The sequence below is a fragment of the Coffea eugenioides genome, chromosome 8 (genome assembly GCF_003713205.1).
Source record: "Coffea eugenioides isolate CCC68of chromosome 8, Ceug_1.0, whole genome shotgun sequence".
Classification (NCBI taxonomy): Eukaryota; Viridiplantae; Streptophyta; class Magnoliopsida; order Gentianales; family Rubiaceae; genus Coffea; species Coffea eugenioides.
The window spans coordinates 4,297,111-4,311,116 of record NC_040042.1 but is presented as its reverse complement, the minus strand read 5'-3'; the positions used below and the strand labels follow the sequence as shown (position 1 = coordinate 4,311,116).

The window sequence follows — 14,006 nt, the reverse complement described above, 5'->3', positions numbered from 1 at the left end:
AAATATAAATTGATACTAATAGGTTTTTTAAGCAAATTCAGACCAAAAAGGAGGCTAGTTGATGGTTCAATTGGTCCAACCAGCTGGTTCGGATTGAGTTTTAAAGCATTGCGAAGAAAACTACAAATGGAACTTTGTCAAAGCCCACTTCTTTAGCCCATAAAAACAATTACTAGTTCCACGGGCCAAAAGCCTAAGAAGGCGATCATGGGAATTGGGAAGCCCTCCTTGCACCGCGTTCGAAGAGTCTCTTGGTTGGCGAGTTTTGCCGGTGCTGGACAGTAGCATCTATAAAGGTGTTCTTGGTAAACAGCCTTCGATCTGGGACTACTGTTTTTTGTAAAAATTTGTATCAACTCTAGTTTACCTCTTCGATGTCATGTTTCCTTTCGCCTTCACTCTTCAGTGCCCACCCTTCCCGCCACAATTCTGACTCCCCAAAAGTTGTTTGAAATATTTATACCCTTTGTTTTATATGTGGATTTCTCACACACCATAATATTTGGATGACAAAATGACAAAATCTAGGTGTGAATACTGGTGGCATAGGCCAACAAATCCACTAATCTGACAAGGTAACCTTTTTTTTTGGAGGGGGGGGGGGGGCGCTTAAGGGTGTTCGTTAAAAGGGGTTTTAGATGTTAGTTAGCAGTTAATCTGAAAAAATTTTTAAGGGTGCGTTTGATAAAAGTAAAGTTTGAAAACCGAAATTTGAAATTTAAAATCTGAATTTTGAATCTATTAAAATTTTAAAATTTTAAATATTAAATCTAATACATTTGAGTGCACATCACATTCAGTAATAAGTGAATAGCTTATCACTTAATTTTAGAAATAAGTTTTGCCTATAAAATTCAATGCCACTTAATTAATTTAGATATTCAATTTTTAAATTTTTTTTTAGGTGTGTCAAACGGGGAGTGAATCTCGCAGACCCCAGCAAATTGTTGAAGGTGGTGAATAGTCTGCAAGATTCACTCCCCGTGGGACACACCTAAAAAAAAAAAAAATAACAAAGGGCACTAATAGAAGGGCAGAATTTTGTTTAACGGGTTAATGTTTTAAGCACAATTTTGCAGCAAGGCCAAATCTGAAGGACACTATTACCCTTTCCTTTTCATTTGTCATAATCCATGATACTGCACGAAAAGAAGAAGTTTGAATAATATAGTACATAAACTTGTCCCAACCTGGAATTTATGTTGGGCATGATTCTCGGTTTCTTTTCTTTCTTTTTTTCTGGTCTTCTCTCTTTTTTCTTCTTTTGAGGATATGATTATGTAACTTAGCTCAAACGTCAAGAATGTCTTTTTGGGCCATTTGTTGGCTTGCTATAATGATTTTGAGGAGGCCATGCTTACTTGTCCAATATATTAAATATTCTTTTTAGATTGTTATAATTACCAAATATTCATCAAAACATCCCACACAGAGAAAGTTACTTGGCTGGACAAAGCAATCTTTCTCAAGGCAATTAATTAAACATTTATTTACTAGTAACTCTTGGTTTAGTCTTCTAATCAGAAATTATTAAAAACTATTGAGTATTTCATTTTGTTCAAGCAGTCCAAATCTAATCTTCAAACACTAATATCAGAAGAACTGGTGGATTTATAAACACGAGCAATAGAAACATTCAAGAGTCCAAATTTCAGTTGCAAATGCAGATTGCCTACCATTAATTTATGGCACTTGTGATGAAGAACATAAATAAAGGGTAAGGTGTTGCATGTGCCAATAAGAACGAAAAACAAAACACTGAACGAGAGCTGGTTTCTTCATCTGGATGAATAAATGCCAAGAATGGCCAAGTAATAGATTGAAACTAAGAGTGGAATTGTAAAGAAGAAAGGAGAAACATGCAAGTGCTGTCCATGCAAGCTTCTTCACTTTAGTTGCTTTTTGGACCTCAAAAATTCAAGGCAAAAACATTATTCTCTGGTGAAGGAAACAAAAATTTAAGGACAAGCAAAACAAAAATAATAAAATAGGAGCTTTGATTGCTCAATGACATTTCTTCTTTTCGTTTTGATAATGTATTTTCCAAAATTTCACAGGGGAATTAGTTCATGCCTTCCCTTCCAGCGTTTGTGAAAAGAAATCTAGCACTCGAAAATGGTTTCTTCAGAATAGCAGGGCTTGAGACACAATGCAACACTATATTCCTATTGCTAGACCTGATCATATCTACATGTGGTTGTTTTGATGTCCCAACATCATCTCTAAGCGTGATCTTTTCCATTGATTGACCTTCTTCGTCCTGATCAATCTGCAAAACATCAGCTAACGATAATCGCCTCTGACTTGTGCAATCCATAGACACTGATCTTGTTATTTTTTCGCATTCTTCAATTGTAACGCCACTTAGTCTGCTGTGATCACCTGAAGTGGCCAAATTGGTAGCCTGTCTGGTGGAAATTCTCGTGATGTCATTCTGTGATTCTGCTTCCCTGATTCCCATCTCCAAGTCTTCTTCAGAAGCTACATTCTCAATCTCGTGATCGCTATGCAATGTGGACTCATTGCCTGGTGGAGATTCCATCACAGGAGGCAATTGAGGAGGAGAAGAAGCATTGGCAAAAGCAATGTTTGCACGGCATAATGGACAATTCGAGTGAGATTTGAACCAAGTATCAATGCACATTACATGAAAAGCATGGCTGCAATTTGGTAAAAGCCTCAAGCTTTCATCATCTTGAAATTCACTTAGACAAACCGAGCAATCTGTCCCTTCAATTAGGCCATCTCCTTTCTTGTACTTGAGCAGTGTAATTGACTTGATCAGAGCCTCATCTAAGCCATTGCCAGAAGAAACAATCCAGGGCTCATGGTTTGAAGGATGTTGATTCTCCACTGATTCCACAATTGGGAAGTGAGTTTCTCTCCTTCTGGAGGAATCTCTCTTCTTGCAATACCTGGAAACTATTGCATAGTAACTCACAAGAAGCAAAGCACTTCCCAAAATGCCTATAATGGCAATAACAAAAGGTGGAAAGCAAATTCCAGCACTTGCATGAGGGAATTCAAAGGGAGGTGGAGGAGGGAATTCCTTATAGCACCATTGTTGGCAGTAAACACTACAAAAACCCTGAGAACAATCTTTGGTGTTTGTGTAAGCAACCCAAGGTTCTGGGCTGGCCATAGAACCCATCTTGAACAGAAGACAGAAAGAAAGATCAGAGAATAGTAACTAATGGAGCACTAATGATCTGCCTTGGTTTATCACAGCACAAAAACATAAGCAAAGTACGAAAGTCAATGTTTGCTTATCTATGCAGTGATAAGAACTGTTTTTGGAGGGAGGGAGGGAGCACATTTAATTATATAACATGATTTGAGATGAAAATTGAGGAAAGTTTGAGAGGATTGAAGAGCAAGTATCAAGTATGAAGAATAAGAGAGAGTGCTCTGATGGGACATTTGTTGAAAATATGAGCTGAAGGCTGAAGGTGGAAAAGCAGAAAAAAGCAGCTTGGATAGAAAGCCGAGGAAGACTGTTCTTTGATTGGTTATAGTCCATTTTCTTTTCCTCTTTCTTTTCTTTTCTTTTCTTTATTAATTCCTTCGTTTAACTTTTTTTCAGATAATGGTTTGTTGACAAAGAGCTAGGGTGGTCATGTTGGTTGGGAATTCATCAAAGTAATCAATGCTTTTATATCATTGTTCAAGAGGCCACTAGCCAAAGTGAAGTAGCTGAATGAATATCACATTGCATGTGTATTCAGAGCGAGACAGTTGCCCTTTTTCCATAAAGATAAAGATGTGAAATTGACACAATTTACCATATCTTCACCGACAAATAGAAAGTTGAAACACAGAAACTGTATTGATGTGAGACATCGAAATCTGATTTGAATTGCAGCCATCCATCAAGTTAGATCTACCTGAACCAGTGATTGAAATCATATTCAGCTGCAAGACTTGAACCTGCCCGACTTTGCAGAACTAGATAAAAGATCAGTAGGGTATCAGTGTCATTCAAAGCTATCTTTCCAAAAAAAAAAGAGTATCATTCAAAGCTAGATGACCAAATGTGTCCATAAATGAATAAATAGACAAACAAAAGCTAGCTGATCAAAAATACAGAACAAATTTTTAAAAGAAAAAAGAAGAAAGAAAAGAGAGGAGGGAGAATGATTTAAAGGGGAATGTTCTATTCAGCACGATTGAAAATTGGAGACAAACTAGTTGATTTTCCCTTGAAAAAACAACAAAATTTTGGTACTATATGACTATATGCTACCCGTGCAGTGTATCTGGAAAAGATGAGGATCTAGGTAACGTAGGATATTGCATGATAGAAAAATCTGAATGTGTCAAATGATTCGTCACCTTCATTTTCCAAGGGGCATCATAGTCCTATAGGTCCGGGAATCCTATAAATGGGAAGAAGAGTAAACGCCACTTAACACAGGGCATATATTCTCTTTTTTTTTTTTGACCAATCAATCACTTCTACAGTACTTTTACTCCTTAACTTATCTAAAAAATGACCTAACTAAATAACGAGGATTATAATGAATGATTTCCATTTCTAAATGAAAGAATGCATTACTACACACCTTTTAAATTCTACCATATGCGCAGCCTGCTGCAGTCAGACCTGCATCTCATGCTTTGCATGGTGAAGAACGCACCTAAGACGAGTTGGTTAAAATATGGCATATATATTCATTCTTTGTAAAATTCATGATTTTGTCCCTTCACTTTTAAGATGTGGAGCTCTCATTTTTTTTTAATAATGAATATTAAGGAGTAGGCTACGCGCAAATAACACCAAGTCATCTCAAGCTTTACAAACTCAATTCATCAATTGATATCCAAACAGGAGTGATCAAGAATAAAGCTTGGATTTCAATGGAATATTAAGAATGTCAAACTGCACTCTGTCTCTTCCTATAGCTAACTAGCTTTTGTTGAGATGAATCATGGTGACTGATTTTTTTTGTCCTTTTTGGTTAAAGCACTAATTTTTTTAATCAGCAACTATATATATATAAAGAATATGATGGGCTGGAGTATTCCTGTCAATCAGGTCTCTTTCTTGGTAACTCGAGACTCGAATCAAAATCAGTCAAGAATATGATTGGCGTTAAAATCAAGAATTTATTCACTCCTACGCAGAAACACATCCCAGTAACTTTAAAAAGTAAAAGAAAGGGTGGGGAGAAAGGGTGACTGTTTATCTTGACCAACCCTTGTTCTTTTGGTAGCTCATATGCTTATTTGTGTTCCAAAATGTGTATATATATTATATAAACTCCAAGAAAGTTTTCTCTTTTCTGTTTCTCTGAGACAATGTATATCCTACCAAGATTTGTTTATCCATAAACAAACAATATAAGCAGAACCCACAAGGACAATGCATATCTTCGTCCAGTTTTCTGAATTTGTTGTCCTTCACGCTTGCGACAGGCCAAATAATTACATCCATCAACTTGCAAGTGTTAATTCCCTCCATGTGTGTGCAGCCACGGATTTAAGGGGGGGCTGGTGGGGGCTTAAACCCCCCCCAAGCCGCCGGAAAACCCCCTAAGTTTCTGACTGTTCTGCAATACTCCAGTGAAATTATGCAGGCGCTGTTTTTTTTTTTTTGACTATTGTTTTCTTACTGTTCACTAATTAGTAGTTTCCGCACTAGAATGTTAGAGGACGTGGACATGTTTTTAACTAAATATTCTGGGTTCATGTGTAAAGCTCAAAACTAGACGAAACCTTTCTTTCACTTCTTTTTGATGTTCTTATGCTGCTGCACTCGTGTCTTTGTTTTTATTTCCTTTTCATTGATTTTCCCACTCGTGAATTCTCATCCCAAACTGTCCTAAGCCCTAGCGACTAGGAAGATGCGTTCTTAGAGCGAAAAATTTGTAAATGAATGTTCCAAGTGAGCTGAATTTCGCAACGTGGCCTTTAAAAAGGCTGGTTCGAGTAATTGTTTGTTGTCCCTAGCTGACATCGAACAATTGCTGGGATACATACAATAGAGGATCAAGAAACCGTTGATTTTTGCTGGAAAGTCTTATACAAAAAAAAAAAAAGAGTAAGTCAAACAACCTGAAACAATTCGATCTCCTACCTCAATTTTCTGGAAATCAGACGCATTATAAGCTTCACGGTGGAGTGAAATGCTTGCACCATTTGCAAATGGATCGCAAAAGGAAGTCTGTGAGGCCGAGACTTGGAGCAAATGGATCATTAGCTTATGTCCGTGTTATTCGGAAGTAGTCACGGTTTTTAACACTTTTTTTTTTAATGATCTAAACCCCCATCTCAACGGATGAAGACTCGCAGAATGCAATTGCCTCCTCTTCGTTATTCGAGTGCAACAACTACCAATACTTCAAGTGTTAATCAATAACAAATTTTTGGGTATGTATAATTATATGTTTTTATTATTTTTATAATTATTGATTCTAAATTTTACTTGTTAAATATATTTATTTCGTCACAAAAAAAAAATTTTAATACACTTCAGCCCCCCCAAAAATAAATATCTGGCTCCGTCAGTGTGTGTGAGTATATATATATGTATGATCCCACAACTACCCTACAAGGATACATGCCTACTCTCAAGTAGGGTTGCAAACGAATTGAACTGCTTCGAAGCTGCTCGAGTCCAAGCTTGAGTCGATCAAGTCGAACTCGAGTTCAAAAATATTAAACCCATTAGTTCACAAACTCGATTATATATATTTATTTATTTATTTTAATAGTAAAATTACATATATATCCCTAATATATTATTATTTGTTAAGAAAAATAATTATTTTATTTATTTTTAAAAAATAAAAATAATTATTTTTTTTAAACTTAAGCTCGAACTTGACATTTTGACCTCGTCGAGTTTGAGTTTCTTAAAGTTAAGTTGAGACTCAGTTCGATTAGGTTAAAACTCGACTTGACCCGACTCGTTTGCACACCCACACTTGGGTCACATTTGCAAAAAATATCTAGGGGAACATTTCTTGTGTTTATAACTCTATAGATCTTTATAAAACAAACCAAATTTTGTACTTAGATCTTGTATTATATCCATGGGAAAATGACCTGTTTCATCCCTCACATTTCGCAAAAATATTCTTTTCGTCCTCACTTTTAAAATGAAGCAAATTCGTCCCTGACATTTAAAAATTAAAGCTATTACATCCCTGAACCTAATTTTCAATCTGAATCAAACCATCCAATAACCCAGTAATAAATTTCGAAAATAGAATTGATAGATCATTCGGTCAATTTCATCGTATTCACATGGCATTTATTAAACCAAAAAAATAAAAATTATAACATAAAAGGCCATTCTTTGTCTTGGAATAGTAGAGTTTTTTTTTTTGATAAATCTTTTCATGCACCGTTAGTATATCCGTTTGCGAATCTAGATGTGTATCATAAATATAAAATTTGGTGTTTAAATTTAAATTAAAATGATATGGCGGTACATAAAACCGTCAGTATATACAATGATAATGTAGAAAAGATTAATCTTTCTTTTTTATATTATAATTTTTTCTTTTTTCTTTTTAGATTCATTAAATTTTACATGAATATCAAGTTGAGTTAATCAAGTGATCTACCAATTACACCCCCAAAATTTGTAATCAGGTTGATTGGTGGTTTGATTCATATTGAAATTTGAGTTCAGGGATGTAATAATTTTAGTTTTTAAATGTCAAGGACGAAATTGTTTCATTTTAAAAGTAAGGGACGAAAAGAATATTTTTGTAAAATGTGAAGGATGAAACCGATCATTTTCCTATATCCATTTCCACTACTTTTCACTTTGCTTTATTAAGTCCTTGAAAGAAAAAAATGAATTAAACTTGATTGGTTTTGAACTTAGCATGACTCGATGTTTGATGCCTCGGTCTTTTGCATATCGAATGGAAAAAAAGATCGTAGGCATCATTCAACTTACCACCCCATTCGGAGGTCGAATTTTGAAATTATTGGTTTCTTCAAACCAAATTTAAACAATTGATTTGAAGTCCTTACACCTTGTATTTGTGTTTTTTTTTTTTTGGGAAAAATAGGTCAACTCACTGGCTATCTTTTCATTGCCTCACAATAGCATATCAATGGAACTTCTAGGATTCACCAAGGCTAAAGTAAGAAAAGTCTCATTTATTTGCAAGTAATTGCTATGGAGATTTCACAATCATATTTGTGTACACAAACTATGTGCCTAGTATTGAGCTGCCACAAGATTCATGATTGTACAATTTCTACGTTGCTAAGACTGTATAGTGTAAAATCTGCAGGGAGAATATCATACAACAGACGAAGGCCATTACAGACTGCTAGCTTGAGTACTTACAGAGTATAATCTAAGGAAATGCAAAAACGTAGATGATGGTGCTCCTGGCTGCTCATATACAGGATAAGAGGAAGAACATCAACTTAACTTGTAATTTTCCTCTTCTGTCTGCAAGCACCATCATCAAAGCCAGAATCAGTGTGAAGCTATTGATCCGCAGGTTGTTCCTCGGTCGTTTCTTCCACTTCATTTTCAGATTCGTCATCATTCTTTTGACTGAACTTCAATTTTATAGGTCTGCCCAACAGCTCCTACAAAATGGAAATCGAAGATGACAAATAATGTAATGAACTCGTGCCAAAAAATTATGTAGAGCATAGAGAATTAACACCATAAATTAATGTGTTACATAGAATTAAAGAATTCATGCCAAAGAATCATGTTTCACACGGAGAGACAATTGCTGATCACCCTGCCAGTGTTGCAGATGTATATACATTGGAGGGAAGTGAAGATTAGCAGCAATAAAACTGTAATCTGAGCACTATAAAATTACCAAGGAAAATGAAATGAAAGCATAGAGGTGAATAAAACTAATTTGCCAGTAAGATACCATTTCATAAACAATTACAGGTGTAACCCTTAATACAAATCATTGGAAATGTTGAAAGCTAGTGAGTTTCTCTATGAAGAATCTCCAGTAAGCAGAACTCTCAGTAAGGGTTATTATCAGACAAGCAGGGACCAAAAGCATATCCCCAAAGTCCATATTTCTACAATTTGCACTGCATAAAAGTTTATGTACCCAAAGATTTCTGCCATGAGATGTGCAGATTGTGCACAATTAGAATATAGAAAACGTGTATTCTCATCAACTTCAGGACTTAGCAAAACCTTCTAATAAAATGCTAAGCATATACACTAGTTTATTCCTCTTTTTACTCCTGGCCCCACTTAATGCACTAAAACGACCAGAAATACATCCAAAATCAGTTTCTTCTTCCTTTTGACATCATCTTTCAAAATGCTAATTCCACTTGATGCTTCTCAACATACACAGACCCAAAAGGAGTGTCCATGCTCCTAATATCCACTACTTAGTTGTTCAATCTGACAATCTGTTTGTGATGGTTAATTGGCTATTTACTGAAGAACCCAACGTCCTTCAGGTACACTCTATATTGAAATATATAAATTATGTAATACACATACTAGGGTTACTTCGACAGCCTTGTACAAAATTTAGAGAAGGTGCTACGCTTAGTAGGCTCAATAGGCATTGGCTCATGGAATTTCTGTAGACTGTTGGATATGTAAAAAGTCTTTAGCAGCGAGTACAAAAGATTGCAATAAAAAGTAAGTACCACTTGTTATTCAAGTGTATATTGTTGGGTATCTACAAAATCTGTAACAGTGAGATGCACAAAAGGGTGCAATAATACTTGAAGATAAAACCAAGTTTGGGTATCTTGAACATCATCCAACTCGTCATGTTAAAAGCTAAATATCACTTGTTATTCCTTCCTTGAAGACATGATCACCTTATACACTCCTACCATCCACCAATGAAACTACTAACTCTTAACTACATCAGTAATCCCTTTAGTTAAGTACATCATACTCTCCATTTCAAATCCTGCACATGCATACTTAAAACTCCTCTAGTTTAGATCTTTAGTTTCCAATATTTGGATATCCCAATCAACGTCTCAAATAATCAAATTACTTGTGTTCCTGATATTGATTCTAACATCTTTCTAACTTACCATGAGCTACCGATATACATGCCCACTCTCTGCTAGAGGATTGTACCAAGACAAACTGATATGCAGTTTGGAGAAGATGGAGTTCTTTGAAGGCTGTAGACATGCATAAAATTATGTCACAAAAAAATAATTGTTTCCACACCAAACAATTCTGTGAACCCCATTGTCAAGTCAGCTGAAAGAAAGTCAACCAAATAGAAGCAGAAATAGTTTATTGTTAATACCTTGCCCTCCAAAGAAGACATTGCAGCTTCTGCTTCCTCCTTTGTGGCAAATGAGATAAAACCATACCCAGCAGATCGTCCTGAAGGACTATCGAAGACAACCCTAACCGAAACTGGACTGTAGGCAGAGAAGAATTCTTTCAGGTGGCTAGACCTCACCTTCCAGGCAAGATTGGATGCATACAGCTTATGGCGGGTCTCACCACGGGAAGGAACCTCAGGAGGTGAACGTGAGGGTTTCTTGAATCTCTTTGCAAGCTCTACCCTGATAATCCTACCAGACAATTCCTGTGCCTCAAAACATAACATAAATAAAATACTGGGACAGATGTTGTTAGAGATCTTTCTTCTGTTTGAACTCATGAACACATATATATTCAAACAGAAACACCAAAGGAAATGGGGAAAGGCGTGTATTTGCCTTCAGTCTTTCTCAAGGTCAATGAGCAAATATATCTTCTTTTGAAGGTTACTTGGTGTCATTTATAACATTAACGAAGACAAAATAATTACACAGAAATCTTTCTACCCCTAAAATACTACTTTCTTCAAAGCCCCTGCTCAAAAATATTACAACTAAAAGAAACCAAGCACAATGATGGCCACCTTGAATCCTCAGGAATTTGCTCTCTATTCTGAAGAAGGTCTTTGATGAAATCATCAACGCGGCTTACCACCAATCATAAGCTGCAGCCTTGAAGTGATTGACACTTTGTCAAAGACACAATAAAAGCCTTTATCATACCCTCTTAGAGTGCCACAATTCAGTTAGCAGAAGATGCATGGGCGTGCACGCATATTCTTTGTCATTCCCTATCCTTATAGTATTGATCATTTCTTCTATTTTTGCTACAAATCTATACCCTCATTTGTAGTTTCTTACAATCTACTTCCTGAAGGTTTAGTCATGCTTATTACCATGTTCAAATGGAAGGACAGATGAAAAAGGGGACTTATTGCTGAAGCACGGAAGAATCACCTTTAGCAACCAGAGTACTTGTAGAACTTGCCAGGCAGAAAAACCCCAGGCCAGTGCCAACTGGTACATCTTCCTCAAGAAAATTAAGACAGCAAAGGATTTCCAAGGACTCCCCCACATTTATATTTCCTCGCTGTACATTATGCTACTAGATCACTTAAAGATAGCCCTTTATACATCCCTTTTTTCATTGACATAAAGTCACAAGCAAAGAATTCAAACTTGTAAAAAGTTGTAATTAGTGTATCTCATGGTATACCCTGGCAAAATGACTAAAGACATCGAGTACTAAAGGAAAATTATCAAAAATAATAGTTGTTATCAATTAGGTTGGATGTTTTCAATGCGATTTTTCCTAAAAAAATTTTGCATAGCCATTTGAAATATAGATGATATTGGACTTTAATCAGAAAGAAGTAAATAAGAATTCATTTCTTTAGAGCTTAGAAGGTCATTGCTCCAGTGAAAAGTGAAAGAACAATTTAAATTCATAGTTGACAGTCAATAAGAAAACCATTATCGATTAAAAATAATCAGCATGTTTCCTTAAGATAGCCAGCACAAAAGCAATGTTGATGGTTTACAGCCTCTGCAGATTTGAAGATATATCTTACATTACGTAATTTTTGACAAACATTACCAGTCTCTCACTTGAACCAGGAAAATTATATCAGTATTCACAAGTCTCCGGAGATGAGAATATTAATATCATTTGGATGGAAAACTTGTGGAGAAAAGAAGGGATATCAAGGGAAAATATTTATCAACATTCTTCAAGTATTTTGCAAGGGGGTGACAAGGAAATAACTTTCTCTGGTGTTTTTTTGGGGGAGGGGGGGGGGTGCGAGGTTAAAGATGTGTATCCATGATCTGTAATTGTGTTCTGTCCTATTTTCTGCCCCAACAGTATCCAACAAAAGTTTTCCTTTCTCATCTTTCTTTTCCTCTTATTAGACTTTTCATTTTGCTTATATTATAACATGCATCACAAATACAATTTTAGAACTTAAGATGAAGGTACAACTCATCAAATCCAGCTATAGATGAGTATCTTATATGCAGCTAGAATTACACCTTAAAGATTCAAATATCATTGACTAACGAAGCAAAACTACCATTTTCTCACATTATTGGAAGTCAGATATGTAAATATCAACAAAATTGCTCCAATACTCTTACCCATCACTTTGCGCAAATACACACTCATTCCACCACTCAATCACAATTATTTCCTTATCCTTTCGACTCTGATAACAAACACATTGTGCTATACATCTAGTAAACCATTAAAGGACACTGATAATAGACAATAATCAGAAAATTTAGTTTCCAAAACAACTCACATGAGAGTCAAATTTCTTAATAGCAGCCTGAGCCTCTTCCCCAGAAGCCATTGTCACAAATGCAAAGCCCCTGTTTTTACCATCTTTCTGCTTTATAATCTGCCACATCCAAGAAAAACAAAAACCACTACTCAAAATCACTTCTTCAACAAATGCATCCAAGAAAAAACAGAAAACACGATTCAAAATGACTCCTTTAACAAATTCATCGAGATAAACAGGACCCACCATTCAAAAATAACTTCATTAACAAATTATGCAGGACAAACAAAACCCACGATTTAATCTCACTTCAATAACAAATTCAGACCCAAAAGAAAAAAGAACCACCAACTAAAATCACTTCTTCAACTTCAACAAATTCATCCAAAGTAAGTTCTTTAACAGAAATATCCCACTCATGGAAGTACCTCAACATCAGTAACAGTGCCACATTCAGCAAAGAGGTTCTTAATATCAGCAACGGTGAAGGACCATGGCAAATTTAGCACAAAAAGCTTTCTTTTCTGATTGGTTTGTGGGGCTGACTCTGTTTTCTCTTCGGATGGCTCTGTTTTTTCTTCTACTGTAACAACTTCTTCAATTGTGGAGGTTGAGCATATTTGGAACCTTGGTTTTCTTGCGGAGTGCAGTGGAGGGAGGGGATATAGTGGGCGTTTCGAGGAAAAAGGAAGGGCACAGGTGGAAATGGGAAGTTTAAGGAAGTGCAAAGAGCATTTAGGGGAAGTTGACGGGAGCGAAGAGGAAGAAGAAAGTATGGAGAATGCTGCTGCTTCAATTGCAGCCATTGCTGCTGAGTGCTGACTGAATGAAGGAACCGTCGGAGAAGATGGTTTCCAGAGATTTTTCTGTTGAAAGATAACCTCTCAATTCCCAAAGCAGATCATGCAAATTAATTTGGTTTGGGCTGACAAGAGACCAGGCTGCCAAACTGATGGGCTTGTAACTATATTTCAGCTTAGGCCCAATCCTTCTACAAATATTTCCTTTGTTAATTCTTTTTAGAAAAAAGAAAGTACATGTTTGATGTTCTTGTTGATGTAGTTCATGCTAAAAAACAGAAGATATATATATATATATATATATGAATTAATCATTCTTACACTAAAGGTAAATATACATGCAGAATGCATGTCACGTGTATAAAATTTTTGACGTTCAAAAATTAAGGACAGTTTGAAAACCTTACAAGTTAAGGACATTCATTGCACGCCTCTTCTATTTCAATATTTTTTTTTATTTGTGCAACAAATGAGTTAAATGATATGTTTTTTGTTAAATTCCTCTATTTTAAGGGTACAGTTACATATTTATGAAGAATTCTTTTAGGAAAAGCAAATAGTAGTGGCCTTGCAAGAAAAAGAAAGGGCAGAAAAAGGAAGGAAGTGACTCTAGTGAAAAAGAATGAGAAGAGCAAGCGGATTCTAACTGTCTTGTTTAGAT

At 35.7% G+C, this 14,006-nt stretch overlaps 2 protein-coding genes across 3 annotated transcripts; both read right to left on the bottom strand.

The window, feature by feature from the left end:
• Positions 1-1,980: 1,980 nt before the first annotated feature.
• Positions 1,981-3,378, bottom strand: LOC113779900 (RING-H2 finger protein ATL52-like). Its single transcript, XM_027325675.1, has one exon. It carries the CDS (start codon positions 3,149-3,151, stop codon positions 2,063-2,065), a length of 1,089 nt encoding a protein of 362 aa, XP_027181476.1. The 5' UTR covers positions 3,152-3,378; the 3' UTR covers positions 1,981-2,062.
• Positions 3,379-8,098: 4,720 nt separating this feature from the next.
• Positions 8,099-13,426, bottom strand: LOC113781503 (28 kDa ribonucleoprotein, chloroplastic). 2 transcript variants are annotated; one of them, XM_027327450.1, is made up of 5 exons: positions 12,974-13,426; positions 12,564-12,662; positions 10,242-10,529; positions 10,018-10,110; positions 8,483-8,562 (listed from the first exon to the last, which is right to left on the bottom strand). In XM_027327450.1, exons 1-4 carry the CDS (start codon positions 13,349-13,351, stop codon positions 10,024-10,026), a joined length of 852 nt encoding a protein of 283 aa, XP_027183251.1. In that variant the 5' UTR covers positions 13,352-13,426; the 3' UTR covers positions 8,483-8,562; positions 10,018-10,023. The 2 variants fall into 2 exon arrangements, with proteins under 2 accessions (XP_027183250.1, XP_027183251.1); XM_027327449.1 differs by lacking the exon at positions 10,018-10,110 and having other exon boundaries at positions 8,099-8,562.
• Between the last annotated feature and the right edge of the window lie 580 nt (positions 13,427-14,006).